The sequence below is a fragment of the Podarcis erhardii genome, assembly GCF_964252035.2.
Source record: "Podarcis erhardii genome assembly, chromosome: 16".
Classification (NCBI taxonomy): Eukaryota; Metazoa; Chordata; class Lepidosauria; order Squamata; family Lacertidae; genus Podarcis; species Podarcis erhardii.
The window spans coordinates 32622237-32643904 of NC_138514.1; the positions used below are offsets into that span (position 1 = coordinate 32622237).

The 21668-nt window shown below is 45.9% G+C and overlaps 1 protein-coding gene across 7 annotated transcripts in view; it reads left to right on the plus strand.

The window, feature by feature from the left end:
* The window catches only part of SYNRG (synergin gamma), a 52217-nt gene that overhangs the window by 12281 nt on the left and 18268 nt on the right, over positions 1-21668 (plus strand). For 4 of the 7 annotated variants that reach the window (XM_081844049.1, XM_081844050.1, XM_081844052.1 and 1 more), the window contains 8 exons: positions 718-951; positions 2766-2843; positions 4144-4340; positions 5311-5553; positions 8017-8153; positions 10804-10922; positions 12477-12539; positions 18221-19147. In XM_081844049.1, coding sequence (XP_081700175.1) covers positions 718-951; positions 2766-2843; positions 4144-4340; positions 5311-5553; positions 8017-8153; positions 10804-10922; positions 12477-12539; positions 18221-19147 — 1998 coding nt within the window. The remainder of the gene's footprint in view (positions 1-717; positions 952-2765; positions 2844-4143; positions 4341-5310; positions 5554-8016; positions 8154-10803; positions 10923-12476; positions 12540-18220; positions 19148-21668) is intronic. The other 3 variants (XM_081844054.1, XM_081844051.1, XM_081844053.1) reach the window with 1 other exon arrangement.

Here is a 21668-nt window from a genome sequence, read left to right on the forward strand (position 1 = left end):
GCTCAACCCGTTGCGGGGATTCAAACTGCTGACCTTCTGATCAGCAAGTCCTAGGCTCTGTGATTTAACCCACAGTGCCACCCACGTCCCGATTTAAGAGGTACCCACCCCCAATTAACTGGGCAGCAGAATTTGAAAGTTAGTACTTCTAAATCCGTAGTGGCAGGTGCTTTCTTAGAAGAGGTATTCTCCCCTCTTTTGTCACAGAAAGAAATGCCTCTTGTGCTGTGACTTACATATGTAACATCTAAAAAATAATTTTAAAAAAAGAAAGAAAAAAATATATAATAATAATCACTCCCTCTAGTGTCAAACTCATGTGGTGAATGCCAACAGATATGAAGTTAAAATGGAGCTATTGGAAAGAAGAGGGAGGTATCAGCATGTTCAAGAGAAGCTCTAGGTTTTTGTGGGAGGGGATGGGTTGAAATACACCTTAGGGGCAACTCCCCCTCCCAAGAAACTGAATGAGGCCTGAACATGCTCAGTAGCTGTGGAATGTTGAGAGCTGGTTGGAAAGGAATAAAATGATGTGTAGGAAGACATGGCACCTGCACCAGCCTTGGGTATATGTGGGGCTGGTCATTCATTCTTGTTTCCACACCTCGACAGCTCCTTTTGTGTGTGGAGGCAGGGTGTATTTGTGTGTGGATTAGGGTGGAGTTCCAAACTTGAGATTTAACCAAGTGCCAACAATTCCTCCTTTTATCTGTCCAGGCCCTCCCTTGGAAGAGAAGCCCCTGCCACCCTGTGGGTTGAGTGAATTTGGGCAAGCACAAACCCAACTTAAAACTCCTGATGCTGAGCTCAGTGCTGCAGCTCCAGTTGCAAACGACCCTGATCCCAGGTTAGGGGCCAGTAACTGGCAGCCCGCAGGGGCGCTCCCGAGCGGCAGCCCCGGTCCAAAGGCAAACAAGGCTTCAGAACAAAACCTGTCAGCCCAAGAGCGTGGTGAGCATATCTGTGTCTTGCAGAGCTTACGCTCCAGTGCTGCTTGAACATGCTAACCTCTTTAACACGAATGCCGGGTGATTTTGCTCTGAACCCGTGCTTGAATAATAACAGCGAAGCGTCGATTCTCCTGACTTAACATGTGACGTCCGCAAGTTCTTCTTCTGTTTCTCAAACTCTGTTTGTAACCTGTAAGGGTCAAAACCTAACAAGCTTCTTTGAATAAGATTTGCTCCTGCCTCGTTTTCAGCAGAAAACAAGTTCTTCCAATCATGCATGCTTTCTTCTGATTCTTGTCTTTAGCTGTTATTTACCTTGTGGAGTGGGGCGGGGGGAGTAAACTCCTCATCTCCTCAAACAGCAACAAACACACCCCAGTACCATGAATGAAGTTGATGAAGGGCAGGTGATAGGAGAAGGGACATAGGTCAGTTGTGGAGCTTCTTTGCATACAGAAGGTTCCAGGTTCAGTCCCTGGCATCTCCAGATAGGACTGGGAATACCCACTGTCTGAAACCCTGGAGAGCAGCTGCCAGTCAGTGTAGACAACACAGGGTTAAGCAGACCAATAATATGATTTGGTATAAGGCAGCTCGCTGTCTTCCTACTAAATGCAGCACCAGGAGGAGTGGAATATTAAGGGGAGAGATGTAGCTCAGTGCTGCAGCATGTGCAGAATGTTCCTGGTTCAACCCCCAGCAGCTCCAAGTAGAAAGACCCCCTTCTGAAACCCTGGGGAGCCGCTGCCAGTCAGTGCAGACAATACTGAGCTAGACGGACTCTGCCTATGTTCTATAATAATTCACACAAACGTAATTTGAGCAATAGAATCCAATATTAACTGCCCCAGTATTTCTGCTTCTCCGTTTAGTTCTCTGCACACCGCCTGGATTGCTGTTCAGGTGGTGTCTCTCCTAACAACAGTGATAGCACTTAACGGCCTCTGCAAATTACGAAGGGTTTTGCCCGCTTAAAGAACAGGCATAAAACGAAGTGTGGAGTGCTGTGGAATGAACTTGAGATGGACTCTATGGCCATCGCTCTTTGCAGATGCTAGATTCCACCACCACCACAATGATGGCCGTAGAGGTGCTTGCTGCCAGCATCACTCAAGCAGCCTCTTCAGTTCCATTTGATTCCCAAGGAGAGGCGTTTGCAGAAGTTGGCACTCTGCAGCTGCAGGAGTGGAGGCTCTGAGGGCCGGTTGTGTGTTTTGACTTCTCCGGCCAGAACATTACCCCTCCACTCCTCTTCAGGAGAAATCTTAGTATGGCTAAGGAAAGCTATTGCTCTTATTACGGCGATTTGTAGAAATAGAAAACCCCCGCCTAGTTGCCATGGAGGCTTATCCATTAGGGCAAATGGGACTCTGCCCCACCAACCTCAGACAGCCCCAGTCTTCCTGCCTTCTTACAACAAGTCAGAGGGTGTCTTCACCTGCCATTGGCTCTATCTCTGCCTGTCATTGGCCTCGATTCAGAAGGTCTCCTTGCCAGCGCTCAGCTGGTCCTTGGTCCCACCAGCGCTCAGCTGAATTGCATTTGGTGTTTTTTTTAATTCCAGCACTCCTAGAAATGCTTCCCAAGAGCTCTGTGTAGAGAGGCTCTGTTGCATATACAGAGTGTTTAAAGCTTGATTTGTGTGCAGAAGGAGAGTCTCTTCCCTCATTTCTTTGAGCGTGCCATTTTATTCCGGACTGCTTGCAAGAGAGGCGATTCCTCCTTTGAAATAAGATGACGGAAGTGTTCTGGATGAGTCATTTCACTGCAGATATTTCCTAAATATAGTTTTCCTTTTGTGTGTGTGCCTTTTAGGTGTCGGAGTCTTCCCTTCCCAGGATCCAATCCAGCAATTGATGCCTCCCTGGATTTACAATGATAATTTAGTTCCAGGTAATATTAATGGCAATGATGAAACTGAGCAGGAATAGCCTTTGAAGGTATTAGAAAAGGTCATGCAAGCTCACCTCCCATTCTGGATGCCTTGTAATTAAACCAGCTTATTTCTTAAGATGATTTGCCCTTTCTGCAGGTGAGGGGACTGGTATATAGGCACTCTGCTAAGTGCTTAGTAGGCAACACTAGATTTTAAACTGGGCCTGCTAAGGGCGTCTCACTTTTATTTTATTTATTGAATTTTTATACCACCCTTCTCTCAAAGGAGTCTGGGAGCATCAAAATGTTAAAACACTACCATTTAAAGTAGGAACATAGCTAATACATGTAAAAAGAGCCAGTGGGGTGTAGTGGTTAAGAGTGGTAGACTTGTAATCTGGTGAATTGGATTCGCTTCCCTGCTCCTCCACATGCAGCTGCTGGGTGACCTTGGGCTAGTCACACTTCTCTGAAGTCTCCCAGCCCCACTCACCTCACAGAGTGTTTGTTGTGGGGGAGGAAGGGAAAGGAGATTGTTAGCCGCTTTGAGACTCCTTCAGGTAGTGATAAAGCGGGAGATCAAACCCAAACTACTACTCTTCTTCTTCTTCTTCTTCTTCTAAAAACATTCTGAAAACATTTAGAACAGGGTCTATAAGCTTCATTCAGGTGGTCTGTTCTCTCCTGCTCCCCACCCTGCCATTTTATTCTCACAACAATCCTGTGAAGTAGTTAAGGCTGGTCCAAGAGGTCACGGTGGGCTTTTGTGGATGAGTAGAGGTTTGAACCCAGGTTTCAGCCTGACACTCTGACTGCTAGGCCACACGAAACCACACATGTCGCAGAATTGTTCTGCCCAGACACCGAGGTCCAGCACTAAGGGCCTTCTGGTTGTTCCCTCCCTGCGAGAAGCAAAGCTACAGGGAACCAGGGAGAGGGCCTTCTTGGTAGCGGCACCTGCCCTGTGGAACGCCCTCCCTTCAGATGTCAAAGAGATAAACAACTACCTGACATTTAGAAGACATCTGAAGGCAGCCCTGTTTAGGGAAGTTTTTAATGTGTGACATTTTAATGTATTTTTAATCTTTGTTGGAAGCCACCCAGCCAGATGGGTGGGGTACAATTATTATTATTATTATTGTTATAATTCCATGTAGAATTCTGTACATGCTCTGGTTGTTTTCCAGCTCCACAGTGGAGCTGGAGGGTTGACATTTGTTGGTGTCCAAGTCCAAGTTCATCTTGTCTCTAATTTGGGTTATTATGTGTTGGCAACTCCTGATTATGCGAAGTCCAATGGTGGCTTTTTTCTTTGCAGATCTGTACAAGAAAATTCTAGAAACCACTATGACGCCCACTGGAATAGACACTGGCAAGCTTTATCCCATCCTGATGTCATCTGGACTTCCGAGGGAGACACTTGGGCAGATATGGGCCTTGGCCAACCGCACCACTCCTGGGAAGCTTACGAAAGAAGAGCTGTATACCGTTCTGGCGATGATAGCCGTAACTCAGGTAGGAGCGACTAAACAGTGGGAGGCAAAGCTGGGGGAAGGTCAGCTCACATCTTTTGAGTGGGTTCTGTGCACCTCTTATTAGAAAAGCGGGAAAGGACGTGCTGTGGTACAGAGCTTGTAGCGATCCTGCATCCAAGAAACTGGCCAGATTCTGCACCCCCTTTGCTACAGTGATGTGCCAGTCTCCAAATGGCTTGCTGCACCCCCAGGCATTGGTGGAAAATTACACCAAGTCCTGTATCAATTCAGTAGAGTTGGAAAAATCATTTGAGCAGCAGTGGTCACATACATAAATATTTTTTTATATTGTCTAGGTAACTCCAATCCCATAATTCCCCTTCCCCCAAGCCTCTGGTTTCTTAATTGAGGTTATCGCAAACATTTTTTTCAATTCATTACATATCATCTCTCAGTAGGCTTTTACCTTATTACAAGTCCACCGAAAAAATACCTCCCTTATTTCTAACAAATGCTTGATTCTGATTTATACATTCTTGCTAGTTTTGCTATAAATCATTTCCAGAAATTTCCCCTTCACACCATAACTTGATGTAAACTTTAATTCTGTGTTCCACAACCGCTCCCATGGCAACATTTCAATATTGTGACCAATATCCATTGCTCAGTGTGTTATTGAAGATACTACTTGTTCATCTTTTGCTTCCCATTCTAATACAGCAGTACCTCGGGTTAAGAACTTAATTCATTCCGGAGGTCTGTTCTTAACCTGAAGCACCACTTTAGCTAATGGGGCCTCCTGCTGCTGCCGCACTGCCGCTGCGTGATTTCTTTTCTCATCCTGAAGCAAAGTTCTTAACCCGAGGTAATATATCTGGGTTAGTGGAGTCTGTAACCTGAAGCACCTGTAACCTGAAGCGTATGTAACCCGAGGTACCGCTGTAGCACCTTATAAAAACAGTGCTGCTGTCTATTAATACTCCCCCCCTGCCCCCTCTTTTTGCTTACAGAGAGGCCTTCCGGCTATGAGCCCCGACGGTTTGAACCAGTTCCCCTCTGCCCCTCTCCCTACACTGAGTGGGCTCCCGATGGCAATCCCTGTCACGGTGAGCCAGCAGCCGATGATGCCGCCGGGGCCTCCCGTCTCCATGCCTCTTAGTATGGCGCCCGCCGTGGTGGGGATCAACATGGCTGCACCAGTGGCGGGACCTTCAACGCCCAGCGGGTTCATGCCGCCTTACCCCCCAAGCCAGGTCAGTGCCGCGTGTGCCACACAATAAGTGAGACTCCTTCTTGAAATGGGTTTAAGCAAGACCTTGTCCTTTCCAGCCAATATTTCAGCAACAGAGCATGAACATGTCTCTTTCTTTTAGGGCTCACCTGCTGTTCGCACATCCTGTTTGTTTGCTTTCCGTTTTTAAGTATTTGTGCTTCATTTTTAACCCGCATGCCGTTTCTCCGCATGACTGTATGCAAGGCAGCTTAGAATCCGCATAAATTACGGTGCTTTCAGATGGCTTTTATTGTGTTTAAGTGCATCTTTTCTTTTAAATTTTACTGGGTTGTAGTCAGTGTTGAGTAGACACATTGAAGTTAAAGGGTACAACGGTACCTCGGTTCTCAAACATAATCCGTTCTGAATGACCGTTTGACTTCCGAAACGTTTGAAAACCGAGGCGCAAAGGGCTGTCTGCAAATTCAATTGAGAAAATTGAAAAAACACGCAGCGGAAGCCATTTGACTTCCTAGGCGTGTTCGAAAATGGAAGCATTTGCTTCTGGGTTTTTGACGTTCGGGTTCTGAAACGTTCGTCAATGGAGACGTTCAAGGACCGAGCGACCACTGTACTATTGACTTGGGTTCTTTCCTTTCAAGGGGTCAGTTCTGAGTGAAACTTAGTCAGATACAGCCCTGTGATGGTTGTTTTTAAATACTGCTGTTTTATTTTTGTTTAATGTTCTAACAATATGTTGTTTGTTTTTTAAAACTTAGATTTATTTATTTTTTAAAGTAAGCAGTTTATAAACGAATTTCAGTAAATGAATTAACAATGTCCATTAATTTCAATGGGTTTTATGCAGCTATGTTTAACTACAGTTTGTCTGTGCTGTGCATCTGTATGCAGTGCGATAGGATCACCCAGTCACTCTCGATGCAGACATGCAGCAGAATTACTGCTAGCTGGGATAGCTCAGTCAGTAGAGTGCGAGACTCTTAATCTCAGGGCTGTGGGTTCAATCCCCCCGCTGGGCAAAAGATTCCTGCATTGCAGGGGGTTGGCCTAGATGACTCTTATGGTCCCTTCGACTCTACGATTCTGTGATTCTGTGCTCCTTGGAAGGACTCTCTGCATGAGACATGGGAAAGAGCTGTGCTTTGAACAATGACTTGTGCAGAAGCTCTGCAAACACCCTCCTAAGGGAGCCGACGCTTCTTTCTCATTGCAATCCAGGTGTGGTCAACAGACCACTCATGAGCATGGAGGTTTGCTGGATTATAATAATAATTAATAATAATTTATTATTTATACCCCGCCCATCTGGCTGGGCCTCCCCAGCCACTCTGGGCGGCTTCCATTATTTGCTTCATTAGCCTTGGGTTGAAAGTATATTGAAATTTTGGCCTGTTTTTTCTTTGGGGCAGTTGTTACGGGTTCTGTGGGTGAAATCCCCAGTTCTTTGCAACATTGTCTTATAAGTACCATGCTTGGACTCATAAATACCGTATTTTTCGCCCCATAGGGCGCACTGGCCCATAGGACGCACCTAGTTTTTTGGGGGGGAATAAAGAAAAAAAAATCCCCCCCCCAGGTGCGGGGCTGGGGCGGGGGAAGCCCGAGCTTCCCCCAACCCCAGCCCCCAGAACAGGCTGCTATTCTCAAACCTAGGGAGCCCATCTGGAAGTCGCGCCGGGCTCCCACGGCTTGCGGAGAGCTGCCCGAAGCCCAGGGCGCGCTTCTCAGTGTGCCCCAGGCTTTGGCATGCAGGCAGCTCTCCGCAAGCCTTGGGAGACCGGCGGGAACTCCCGCGGGCTCCCAAGGCTTGTGGATAGCTTCCTGAAGCCTGGACAGCGAGAGGGGTCAGTGCGCACCGACCCTTCTTGCTCTCCAGGCTTCAGCGAAAGCCTGCATTCGCCCCATAGGACGCACACACATTTCCCCTTCATTTTTGGAGGGGGAAAAGTGTGTCCTATAGGGCGAAAAATACGGTAAATAGGGCTACTTTATCCAGCCCACAGTTTTAAGGGCTTTGCAAGGGGGGAGTTCAAAGTTGATTTAAGTAGCTTCAAAAGGGTGGGGAGATTTGAAAGTCCACCCAACAGCTCCCGGAGTCTTTTACTGATAAAAGTTGGCAGTTATTTTCATAGGTTGAGTCTTTTTATCAGAGTAATTTGATAATTAGAGCTCCTCCTCACACAGCAGAGACTCAGTGGAGACTTGACTCGGCACCATCATCTCCCGGAACGCTTCTTTCTCCTGTGCACTATGAAAGCAAGTCTTCTGGGGTGTAGGAACAAAGCATGCTTCTGGTTTTAATGGAAGAGAAGGGAAAGTGTGCACCTCTGCTATTGGAAGCCTCCTAGGAACTTTAGGAGTAGCCAATAAATAACAAAATACATAGATAGCATAGTAGTGTTAGTTTTAAAGAATGCAAAGCAGCTAGGTACAAGATTGCTCTCGCCCTGAAAGGGGACTTTATGATTTCATATTAATCTAGGCAGCCAAACAGGATGACGACGACTTCCAAGATTTCCAGGACGCTTCTAAGTCTGGGGGGCTTGATGACACCTTTACAGATTTCCAGGGAGAAACATCTGGATCAAGCAAGGCGAGTGGAGCACAGCAGCAGAGCAGGTAGAGGATTTTTAAAACATACTTTTGCTGTAGTGGTTTTTGCTGGCAAGTGTGTGTATACTTGTGTGTCAAAAACAAACAAAAATAGCTTTTCACATCTTTCACATCTTAGAAGACACAGAAACAGGAATATGTCCATAGCTCATTCTAAATCGGATCCAGTTACGTTTTAGGCCAGTCATGTCCAAGCTTTGTAGGAGATCCACTGGTTTGCTCTCTTGTAAATGGGGAACGATTATAGCTCAGTGATCATGTGATTGGGAGGCAAAAAGTCCCAGGTTCAATCCCAGGTAAGGCCAGGGGAAAAACCCCATTTGAAACCTTGGAGAGGAGGTATAATTCAGAACCGTGATGACTGGAATCTTGCTTCCCGCCCCCCACCCCACCCCAGGGAAGGCCTGTGGCTCAGTAGTAGAGCATCTATTTTGCACTGCCAAGTGTCCCAGGGTCAATCTCTAGCATCTCCAATTAGGACTGGGAGACAAACCTCGAGAGCAGCTGCCTGTCAGTGTAGGTGGAGCCATGGTCGGACTTGATATAAGACAGCTCCCTGTTTTCTTCACTGTATCTTGCATTGAAATGAATTCCTGGTCTTACTGCAATAAGTAACAGTAATTACGTTTAACACAGTATAATGACCTATACCATAAACACAGCAATTATGACTTAGCCATTCTAGCCTTCTTTTTATTGCATATTACTTTTCCTCTTACGCTTAGAAGCCGCTACATATAAATATGTAGAATGCATTGCAGCCATTCATCTTTGGCACAGGAAATGTCCTCCCATGACGGTCTAATTGGGGTGTGAGTCAGCAGATATGTAGCTGTGGAAGGGAGAGGTTGTTTTTCCTGGAAAAGCCTCACCTGCGTCTCTGTCCCGTGTGACTGCACCTCCCCTCTGGAGTGGCGTAATTGTTTGCAGTCTAATATGCTGGTCTAATTGTTTGAAAGACTTATTTTTGGAGGGTGGAGGGGTGGGGGGGAAGTCTCCAGCTCTACAGACAGCTGGTGATTAGACTTGCCGTACAGCATCCTGCTAGATACCCGGTGTGAAGTTGCATAAGATTTCCATAAATGTTACCTCTTGCTCTCTTTATTTGTGTAGTCCCTCTCTCTTCCCCCTTCTGCAAGCTCCATGAGTCCCCATTAGCATGCATCTGTGAACTGCTCAGCTTGCAGGCCACTGATAAGGAGATTTATTTGAAAGTGTCTTGCTCCCAGTCTATTTTTTCCAAACACAAAACAAAACCCCTGTATCTGTGAATCCCACAGAAATCCATATTTTCGATTTGGTGGCGTGGATCTGAGGTTAAACAAAAGCATGAGTTGTTTTAATGTCGAGGATGCTGTTCTGAGCTGTCAGCAGGGAGATAAAATATGTGAGTTGTGTGGTGAAGTTAATCTGGGGTGGCTTTGCTTTTTCCCACCACAACAAAACATAGATTTGCATGGGAGCTGCAGTGTTTGGATGCTTAACCAACTAGATCAGTGTGTATTTAACTGCTTTTTAGCTGTTTCTATTGAATTTTGTACATCACCTTCCACCCTCCCTGTTGAACTTACAGTGCCTACAAAAGAGATTTTTTTTTTTATTCCAGCAGGCATTTTAATTAAAGCCTGATTTTATAGTTTTGATTGATTTTTATCTATCTATGTTGTGGGTTCTTGTACACCATTTAGAGACAGTTGTCATTAAGCTGTATATAAATTGTTCAAATAAATAAAGATAAGAGAGGAAATGGTGGATTTGTCCAAAATGAGCGGGGGTGTGTGTGTGTGGATGACAGAGGGAACAGGTGTGTGAAAAAAGGATGCAAGAAGACAGGTTCTGGGGGGGGCAAGAAATCTCCTTCCTCTTCCTTTTTGCCAGGAATTTTTGTATGCCCGTCTAATTTCTCTGCCCTCCCTTTTAAACTCAAACGGATGATTTTTGGCTTAAGGTAGGGACTGTCAATCCAGAGCAAAATCTATGTAGGTGGTAAAGGGGTGGGGGAATACCATGCAGCTTGTTACTGTTTTTTTTTCCTTCCCTCTCTTACCCTAAAAATATCGTCGGGAAATCTTGCAGCATAAATTTTAGCATTGCGTATATGTGTGTGTGTGTGGTTTTCTTCACCCTTGAATGGGGGTAGGGAACCTTTTCCAGCCCAAAGGCCACATTGCCTTCTGGACCAGCTTCCTGGGAGGTCACATGCCAGTGGTAGGCAGGGCCAGAGGCAAAACTGGGAGGGGCAAAGGATGTAAATATTACAGTAGGCTAGTTTAAACACCCCCCCCCCCCGTCTATCCTCCCTCCAGACTGGTAAGAGGCATTATCTTGGTTCAAATGTGAAGCAGGGGGCCAGGGAGAGTTCAGGCCTGGGAGAGTTCTGAGAGCCAGATAGAGAGACCTGAAGAGTCTGAGGTTTCTCCCCCATTGCTGTGGAAGTCCTACCCTGTGCTCTGCCACAAGTAGAAGTGCCCTCGCAGGCCACCAGAAGCTGTTCTTGCATCAAGATCTCTCCCAGCCCCTCCTTTGACTCCATTTCCACCCTAATGCAATGCTTGAGAACGTATTCTCTGACAACTGAGCCGGTCTCTGCGGGAGCAAGGCCCTTTGTGCCCAGCCCTCTCCTCACATTTTCCCCTTCCCTTGCTTTTTTATGCAGCGCCCCTCCGATGCTGATCCCGCTCTCCGGCGCGAAGGTGCCGCCCGCTGTGGATAAGTACGCCGTTTTCAAAGGGATTGCCACCGACAAGGCTACAGAAAGCACAGCTCCGCTTGGAGGTAAAAAAAGCAGCTGTCTAAAGTATTGGCGCACTCCTGTTTGTTATGACCTTTAATGGGTTGATCACTCGTCTAGGAAGGGTTGTGGTGGTGCTGAGAACACTTCTCCTTTCCCCATGGGTGGCCCAAGACATTTTGGTACCCGAGGCGAACAAAAAAATGTAGCCCCTTGCCCTGGTCCCCACCAGGGAAGGAGAGGTGAGTGGAGATGTACATCAGGAACAAGGGGGGGGAGAGAGAGAGTGACATTGGGGTCAGCCACCTTCCCTGACCTCATGGGTGGGCCGGCCCTGCCTTTCCCCATTTACCAGGTTTACCTTTCCCTCCTCATGCACCAGATCCAAGCGTGAAGCTGTCGTGTGTGAGGCTAATATGGAGAGAGTGAGATCCACGTAGGCCACCTTGAGCTCCTTAGAGGAGAGGTGGGATATACAGATAACCTTGGTGTAAATCGGCATCCAGTGTGATGTCGTGGTCAAAGTGCTGGACTAGGACCCAGCAGACGAGGGTTCAGATTCCCACTAGGTGACCTTTGGGCCTCTTAGCCTAGCCTACCTCACAGGGTTGTTGTGAGGATGAAATGGGAGGGGGGGAGCTTTGTACACCACCTTAACCTCCTTGGAGGAAAGGTAGGCTATAATTGTAATAAACCCTAAGCTAAAGCCCTTGGCCTTGAAATCCTTGATTGCTATGTACAAGGAATATTGATTGTTGTACAGGGAACACCGGTTTTCACCAAACCTGCACTTGCTGATTTCTATGCACAGATGCAGATGTAGACCCGGTGACTAAAATTGAAATAAAAACACCATATCGCTTAGCGATATGATGAAGAACTTAGACTCTGTGCCTGCTGAGTCTTATCCGGGTACTAACTGTTGATGGGTGACTTTAAGGCCCCTCCTGCTCTTCCTCTTTAGAGTTCTTTAAACTAGAACAGACAGCCCTTTGGAGGGAGGATGGAATAACTGGGAATAAGCTGCAACTGAGCACAGTGGGACTCAATTACTTAGGGAGCGGCCTTACATTGAGTCAGAACATTGGCCCATCTGGCTCAGTATTGCCTGCCCTGGCTGGCAGCAGCTCTCCAGAGTTTCTGACCTGGGTCTTTCCCAGCCTTACCTGGAGAGGCTGAGCGTGGAACAGAAGAGCTTTTGCATGTAAAGCAGATTCTCTGCCACTGAAATATGACTCTTCCGTTGAGATTCCTGAGCAGCATAATTCCTGCTTCCATCTGCTACTAGAAAATGCCTAGGCTGCAAGGTAGGATTGGGAAACAAAGGGGGGAGGGGGAGGCATGTTGATCGCCAGGAAAAGTAAAGGAGAAAGCAACTGATTTTTCTCAAGAAGTGCCCAAGAACACATCTCAGAAAGAATTCTTTCTTTAGCGGCTGATCTAAAGACAGTCACGCAGACACTTTACGTAACGTGCCAATTTTTAACTTGTGATGATGATGATGATGTGTGTGTGTGTCTTTTATTCCAGCCTTAAATTAACTATGTTGTGACTGAATTTTCCTTTTTTTAAAAAAACAAATATTATACTCACAATAGATTATGGAGACAAGTACAGTGCTTTCCGAGTGCTGGAGCAGCAGCCTGAGAGTAAGCCCTTAGGTAAGTGTGCCAGATTTGGAAACCTTGATATCTTTGCCTTGTTGACTCTGTGCTTCTTTTTCAGGTTGTTTAAAGGGTCTCTGTAGGTTTGGCAAAAATCCTACCAACACCAGTCTCAGGGCATTAATACTGTGTGTGTAGACATTTTTTTAAACCAGGGTTCCCAAAGTGGTGAATATTCACTCCCTTTCTCTCCCCCCCCCCAATCTCTCTCTCTCTCTCTCTCTCTCTCTCTCTCTCACACACACACACACACACACACATACAGACACACACGGTCAATGGGACCTAGTTTGTCTACAGTGTCTCAATTCTAACACCCCTCTTTCACTCCCCCACAAAGATGCAAAGGCTTAAAGGAAGCTGCCATTAATATTCCTTGACTTTGTCTCATTTACATTCCTAAGAAGTTGGGTTAGGGCCAGTGGCAAGCTCATCAAGGGGGTCAGTGGACCCAGAGATTGGGGGCCACCCTACTTTAAATAATTGAAGCAACCTTCCTGCTGCCTCAGTTGTTGGACTGCAACCTCCATCAACCCCAGCTGTTAGGAAGTGAGTGTAAGTTCTGGCTTAAATGCCTGTTAATATGCAGCTGCTTTTCAAAGCTAGGCATTTCTTTCCCCGCTCTTTCAGGCTGTGGGAAAATGCTGCAATGAGCCTTCTTCCTTCTCAGTTTATTGAAATTTTATATAACTCCAGAAAAGCACAGCTTTCTCATAGCTGTTTCCAGGAAAGCTCATTTCCATAAGGTCCCCAAGGGCGGCGTAGTTACATTTTCTGGGAAAGATGCAGTTTCCTGGATCAAAATGGACTAGAGTCCCTTTTTTAAAAGCACCTTTTTCAAAAGACTGGCAAATATGCTATGGCTAATTAACTCAGTGGGCTACAGGCTGCGTCATCAGATGCTGTGTGCATTTCAATAATTGAGGCCAGGGGAAACGCATTACGAGTCTCAGTTTCTCAATAACTGGACTGTAGCTCAAGCTTTCCATCGTCTCAGTGTAACAAGTGAAAATTGGAGGCAACCGCTTTGGAGACTTGGAATGCCATTAACAGTTTTAAAGCTAAGCAGGACTTCAGCCTTGTCAGCACCGAGACCGGAGATTTCCTAGGGAGCCTCTCCCTGAAGGAAGTACACAATATTTTGTCTGTGAAGCTGCCTGGCATATCACTCAAAAAGTCGACAGTTGCAAAAATACCTTTATTAAGGTCAGCAACAAAAAAGTCACAAAATCGTGGCAAGCTTTTTGAGATCTCCAGCACCCTTAATCAGGTTGGAGTGTTGCACCAAGCAAGGCGTTGGCTCAGCATGAAAAACGTCTGAGCCCGTCCAATATTTTGGAGAAAGAGAAGTTGGTTTTGAATTGCCCTCTTTTCACTTTTAACCCTTTCACCAGCTTACATTTCTAACGGAAAAGCTTGCAGCCCACCAGTAAGTTGAGTTTTGCTGTACCTTGCCTCGGTTTGGGTTGACGTCAGTTTCACAAAGGTGCTTTTCTCCCCGCCTGGGAAAGCTGGAGTTTGCACTACCTGAAAGAACCAGGTCTGCGTAACAGGTGTTCTGTTTGATGTGACCTCAGTACCTTTTTCCTCAGTAGCAGGTGGTGGAGCAGCATTGCTCACCTCCAAACACCCACGTCACTGTTGCATCCTGGGAGGTGCAAGGTTGGTGCGGAGCCAATGTACCAGTTGGAGTTCTGGATTGGCTCTGCTGGAGTGTTTGCACTGTACTGACCTCACCACTCCCTTGCCCCTCCTCTCCATCCTTGTATGCAGTCACAGGCAACTGGAAGTCAGCTGACTGTTGCTACCCCATCTTGCCAACCTTTGCCACAGCTTAAACTGGCCTGAAGCGTTGATTTGCTCTTTCTGTTTACTTATGGCAGCATTTGTGAAACTGACTTAACTGGGTTTTCTGTTTTTGTGGTGACGGTGATTTGAAATATGATGAAGCAAAACCTCTGTCTCTGTGTGTGAGTAGATATAGATAGAAGTTTTGCATCGCATTACCTTTCAAGTAATGTAGACATATTTTAACAGCAGCTTCTGTGTAAATATGTCCTGCTGGTGAATGGGTTAATCAAAATTAAGTGAATTAAATGGGGCCAACTATGCGGTCTAGCTCTAGTGTCTTCCGCCCTGCATGCAGAAGGTCCCAGGTTCAATTCCTGGCATCTCCAAATGTAGCTGGGAATATCCTCTGCCTGGAACCCAGGAGAACCACTGCCAGTCCGTGTAAGCAGTACTGAGATAGATGTGGCTGTGGTCTGACCTGGTACAAGGCAGCTTCCTACATTCCTAAGCATCCTGTTCTAAGGTAACAACATGTACACAGGTGATAACTGGAGAAAGTTGAAGTAGGGCAGGGATTTCCAGCATCATCTTCCAGGCTGTCTGTTGTGCCCAAGCATGACCAAGAGCGTATGTGAAAAAGGCTTCAGAAAATATCCCTCCAAGAATCCAGACTGCACAAGTGACTATTTGCTCTTCTTGCTCAGTTTTTGTTTGCACAGGTTCAGCCTTTCTGTCTTTGAACATGCCCATTCAGACACACTCACATTTCTTAGGTTCTTGTTAGCATATAAGTTGTGGAATGGGCAGCTACACACCTAGCAAGCAGCAGACCCCTCTGGTCCACATCAGATAAGCCAAAGTAGCTTCCAGCCTATAACTTGGCTCCATTTCTCCTTGTTGAAGCCCCTCTCCACTCCAAAAAAGCCCTCTGCTCCTGTGGTTACTGCAAAAATACATAGACACCGCTGCCTGCTGTCCTTATCTGAAGTGGTATCATCTCCCCCAGACTCCATTTCAGAGATATTTGTGTAACAAGAAACCATCTTCTAATAACTTCCAGAGGGATGAGCATGCTTGTTTGCTGTAGCAAAACCAGCAAGAAGTTTTGTAGGACCTCAGGCAAGCTGATTTACTATGTCTTAAGCGTTTTGTAGGTAAGATGTTTTGTCATCTCCCAACAACTGTCTCCCACTAAGGAACCATCTCCTTGCCTTCCTGATTCATTAACATGGAGTTAGCTTAAGAAAGGAAGGCTGACCACCACCAATCTTGGGAGCAGGAGACAAGCTGTTTAGAGAAACTGGGTTATTTATTCTTTTTTACTATTATTTCCCCAAGAGATAGCATTACATCGCCGACGAAGACAGTACAAAACATTGACGCTAAATAATTAACTCCAGGCAGAATAAAAAACCATTAAGCAATGCTGGTAAAAAGAAGTACCCTTATTGGGGAAACCTTTGAGGGGCTGATATTGATCATTTAAAGTTATTGAGGAAAGTGATGGGCTTAGAAATGGTAGCAATGATGGCACCCCATGAAGTTGCCCGAGGAGGAAATTGATGCATTGAGGCACCCCCAGAGAAAAAGCCACCCAGATGATAACATAGGGATAGGCAAGTTCATCCATGTTTGTTTCTCTCAGGTTCTGTTTTTTACAATCTTAAGTTCAGCTCTCCACATTTCTGCATGAGTTTGCACTGTGTGTGCTGCGTGTGTTTTCTTTAAGTCCTCATGACGATTCATAGGGATTTTAGTGCAGATCCTAGTATACAGCTTTGCCTAAAATACACATTTTTGCCAAGCGATCTCCCCATATACGATGCATTTTGTAAGTTAATTTTCACCAATGTCAGCGTTTTTATACACACTTTACCCGACCACTCTTGCACGTGTTACTTGGCTGGGTAAGCGCATTGCAAAATTCAGAGCAGTGCAAATTTTGAAAGCTTACCTGTATTTTGAGTCATGTGTTGTTTCGGAGAGTCTAAATGAGGTAGATTTGCCTTTAAGTGAAAACTGAATCGGATTTCCCCCCCACCCCGATAAGAGCTGCCCACCTAACTTGTGAAATCAGGGACACTCGGGGAATGGCATCAGGTGATTGATTGATTGATTGATTGATTGATTGATTGATAAGAAATAAATAATAAATAATTGAAATGCTTACATTGAATTTGAAGCTTATCTCACTTTGCCACCGGATGGGCTGTTGCTTCTGAATAGCATATGGGTCTGCTACACTGCCGGGGGGCTGGGTACATTTCTACCCCGAAGAAATTCTAGTTCTTTGACTTGTATAAATTATGCAAACGAAGGCAATTTGCGTCAGTTCTTACAGCACATAATTACAGTTTTGTAATCTAGACAAGCTGTATTCTTCTTTTATCAAGGCTCATTACAATACTGTTGATGGGCTAATACAATTAAGCATGTATAATCACAGCTTTTTAGTTATCGTATGTAGAAAGCATTTGTGCCCACCTATGAAACAGTGATAGCAGCTGATTCTCTTCCCCACCCCAGACAAATTACCCAGACTTCTAGGAAACCCCTTCTCAATAACCAGACGACCACAGCACAGTTTAGCCGTATCCCACTGGCCTCATGCCCATGATAAAAATCTCTATTTAATAAGTTGAGAGATGCATAGACTTCAGCAACCTGCACAAAGCTGCTTTGCTCTTCACATGTACAAACAAGCCAGGAAGCTGCAGTTGACCATTATTGCCTGTTACATTTGAATGAAGAAACTATGGTTCATGTCTTCCAAACAAGCCAGGATTTGGAAACCAACTTCAAATTATGGTGGTTTGGAAGCCATCGACCATGGTTTCCTGGTCTGGGTGTAACAGGAAACTATAGTTAACTGGGGCTCACTGGTTTGTTGGTTCATTCATGTGAAGGGAAGAATGAAGTGGGAGGAAAACAGCTACACAAAGTGTGTACACACCTTGACTTTCTAAACTGAGAGTTGATCGCATGTGAACATGGCCTGCGTGGGACTGTATTTCTTATAGTTACTTTACATTAGGGGTACCTAACCTGTGACACACACCCCCTCAGATATTTGTTAGACTCCAGCTAGCTAGCATGACCAATGGTCAGGGATGACGGGGGTTGTAGTTCAGGGCATCATGTGGGCTACCCATGCGTACATGACTTCACTGGTATTTAAGATTGTAGTTTTGCTCAAAAATTTTCTTGGGACAAGCTAGTTTTTTTGTTATCATTATAACCCACTCTGCTCCCCTGTGTGCAAGGGATTTCCACTTGGCAGAGAAGTCCTTTTCAGAAATGGGTGGTCCTTTTGGTGTACTATTCAAAACTGGGGAATAAGTCTGCCTTGCAAAAAAACAGGAAAAACAGCTGTGAAAAATTCTTCCTACTGAAAGGCTGTAATAGCTGAATTAAATGCAGACTATACCTCTGTTCATAATTCCAGCGTATGAAAAAAAGACCCAAGATAAATTAAATTATCCCCAATACAGGAAATCACAGAATACTTTAGGAATGAAAATATATGTGAAAAGAAGATAATATATTGATCAAAGATGTCCCGTTGGTTTGAATGGTCATCTTCAGTAGAATTTTAAATCTCCCCTGTTGAATTCTATAGGACTTTAAAATGCTTGATTTTGACTGGCTTGTGTTTGCTGCCTGCCAACACACACACACACACACACACACACACACACACACACACACAAAATTTGCTTTGAGCCCTTGGGAAGAACTGAGATGGAAAGTGAACAAAACAAACAAATTACCCGTAAGCCATTTTGAGCATTTGTGCGAATTAATACGTTTATTGCTCAGCTGAGAGAGTCACATATGTCGCTCTCGAGAATCCTACTGACGTTTTCCTCCTTTCCCTTGCTCTTCAGGAGACAGCTTTGCAGAGTTCAAGTCTGCCGGAGCAGATGACGGCTTCACGGATTTCAAAACCGCCGACAGCATCTCTCCGCTAGACCCGCCGATGAAAGACAAACCTTTTCCTCCGCCTTTCCCTTCTCTACCTGCACAGTCGAAGCAGCCGCCACCGCCGCAAGGAAAGCCTTCTCTGAACCTGGTGGACTTGGATCTGTTTTCCTTGGCCCCTGCCGGCAAGAACAGACCTCTCCCCTTTCCACCCGCCTACAACTCGCCCCAGCAGCCGTCTTTCCCTGCACCACCACCTCCGACTTCTGCCGCTCCTCCGACTCTGCTGGCACCCGGCAACAGCTCGATCCCGCCCGACGACTTTGCCGACTTCAATCTCTTTGCGGGGTTGTCGAATTGTACCTCGGCCGCCACTCAGGATGAATTTGCAGACTTCATGGCTTTCAATAACAGCGCCGGCTCTTCACTCAAGCAAGAGGCCAGCCCCATTCCTCCCGCTGGCTCCTTGGCCAACACTCTGAAGAGCGATCAGAGCTCGGCCCCCGCCTCCACCAAATACGACATCTTCAAACAGCTGTCTCTGGACGCCCCTGGCATAGGCTTTGAAGAACTGAAAGACCACACCCCTTCGTCCGTGAAGAGCGAGGACGACTTTGCCGACTTCCACTCGAACAAGTTTTCCTCCAGTTCCGAGAAATCCTTGGTCGACAAACTGGCAGCTTTCAAGCATGCGAAAGAGGACTCTGCTTCGGTCAAGTCTCTGGACCTCCCGTCCATCGGGGGCAGCAGCGTGGGCAAGGAAGACTCTGAAGATGCGCTCTCTGTCCAGTTTGACATGAAGCTGGCGGACGTGGGAGGAGACCTTAAGCATGTCATGTCTGATAGCTCTTTGGATTTGCCAACCGTTAGTGGTCAGCATCCGCCAGCCGCAGGTGAGGAACTAGTTAGATTGCTCTGGTAACGAAAGGCAATGGAAATGTCTAAAAGTGTTGCTCCCCAAGCTGAATTTCAGTATTACGTGCCGGTCCTCTGAACTTGTGTTCTTTGGCAAGCTGCTAATCTCTTAACCAAGCAGTATTACACATTTTTCTTTGTTGTCGTCCGACGTAATTTTTCGATTTGGATGGTTTGAGGTGGATCCTGTGCTGCGTAGTATTGCCAACGACCTCTTAGCAGCCCCAATTCCAAGGGGGGGGACCTATTTTGTTCATGGCGCCACTCCCTGAGGGCGCCCGAGACAAGACTGCTGCCAACGAGAGGCTGCCTCAATACTCCATAGGTGTTATCTAACTATTTTGCAAGTTAGCCTTTGCCCCCTCCCATTGTGCCAAGGGTTGCTCCTTTTTGGAAAGAGACCCGTCTGCTCTTGGAGACCTCATTCATCTCTGAAGATCTGTAAGGTTGCAATGTCAGAGTGAATGTGGCACATCTCTCAAGAAGTTTGGAGGGCATCTCCAAGGCCCACTGGAGACATAATACCAGCTCCCTCTTGGTAATAAGATGGCAAGTTAGCCTCAAATCCTTCCCCAGTCTTTTTTTCAGGGGGTGGCGAACTCCCTCTTGCTGCCTTAACTACATTGAAGCGATACCTTAGCACTGAGGCTCAAGCTATGTGGCATTTCAGTTCAGCTAGGATTTGATACCCACTTGAAGCAGTGGTTACAAGTCCTGATCAAACTGAAGCACAGGTTAACCTTAACCATGGTTAGCAACATTGGTAAGGTACTGCTAAACTATGGCCGCAAGGTGAGGGAGTCGTACCTTTATTATTATTATTTTACTCTCAGTTTAAGGCATAACCAGTGTTAGCATCTTCTTCAAGCCCTCAGTCTGTATTGTGAATTTCCGTTCCCAGCCCCTCCGCCTGTATTCTGAAATTCTGCCTCATGCAGTCTTTGCACCCTCATAATCTTCAAACAGTATAGCTGCCACGTTGTATTTGCACAAGTTGCCGGGCATGGGCGACCCCTTGGCAGGGGAAGAATAAAAGGCTAATGCAGAACTCTGATCAGTGCTCAGAACGGGGAGGCCTCTTTGGCCGGGATTGCTGCTTTACGTTCTGTTTTTGTACACGAAGGTCCGTACTTGGGTCCAAAGATGTCTGTGGCTTTTGTAAGGTCAGAATGCTTTCACCACAACACATTTTCTTCAGGGCAGATCCACGCCACGCGTTTAAAGCACGTCCAACACACATGCAAAGCATATCACCTCCCCAAAGAATCCTGGAACCTGTAGTTTAAGGGCACTAGGAATTGTAGGTCTGTCAGGAGAAACTACAGTCCCCAGGATTCTTTGGGGCAGGGAAGTCATGCCCTTTAAACGTGCTTTAAATGCATAGTGTGGATCTGCCCTTAGTCTGCAAGGGGAGGTTCCCAGTGGTGTGTATCGGCATCAGAATCTATAGTTGATGCCCACATTGTGACTTTACGGAGCCTAGCTGTCTCTGTGCAAATAATTGACTTTTTGGGAAAAGGGGACATGCCACCTTGTGTTGCGAATCTGGATCCACTGGTACGGTGGAAGACACTTCCCCATAGAAATTGTCCCATAACTCTGCATTAAGCATCAGGTGACTGTAACTACCTAGCAAAAGCGAATGGCGTGGGCCTCTTCCAGCTAAACTCCATGGTGTTTAGATGGGAAGGGCCCTTTTGGCTGGTCCACCTCTCAAGGTTCTGACTTTGGCTGCCAAATCGTGGTGGGTGCTCATGCGTTTGCAAGCTTTCCAAAAGCCAAGGGGATCTTGTGTTGGCCGTTTATAGTAGGAATCCTCCTCCCTTTTTTCTCTTTCCTTATTAGATTTCCTTTATGAAATTAGAGTGAAAGCATAGAAATCCAGTTTGGTTGCAGCTCGTTAAAACATCACACACGTGCCCTGGTTTTGGTTTGTGCTTTTTTTAAGCCTGTAAAAACACGAGTGGGAAAACAACGAACTAAGCTTTTTGTGGCCTTTAAAAACAGGGGAGAAATGACAGTATTCCGAAACAAAAACAAAAAAGTATTATTCAGCGTTGGTATTATTTGTGGCAGGAAGGCTATTGCTGCAAGCATCACTTATTTTCACATGAACTAAAATCCCGCCCCCCCCCCAAGATATTGAGAAGAGCAGAAATTTACCATATTACAATCATTTTTTAAGTGGTGAAGGCAGGGAGGGACTGTTGGTGGCTTTAGCTATGGAGAATTCCTCTAACAGGGTGCAAAATATCAGGAAATAATTCTTCTTGGTGAAGAATGAAAACATTTTTTGTATGTTAAAATGCATGGGTATAAGGCCAGATGGGTCGCTCAGTTCCCTGGCTCCTACAAAATGTGTGTTCTTGGAAGTTTTTACTTTGGGTTTTTCCAAAAGCACTTTTTTCCTACTATTTTTCTAATCTTATCGTGTCAGTATCTTTATATGTGGCTCATTTCCCAGAGATGAGTTTGGTGTCCGTAGCAATTCAGTGATAG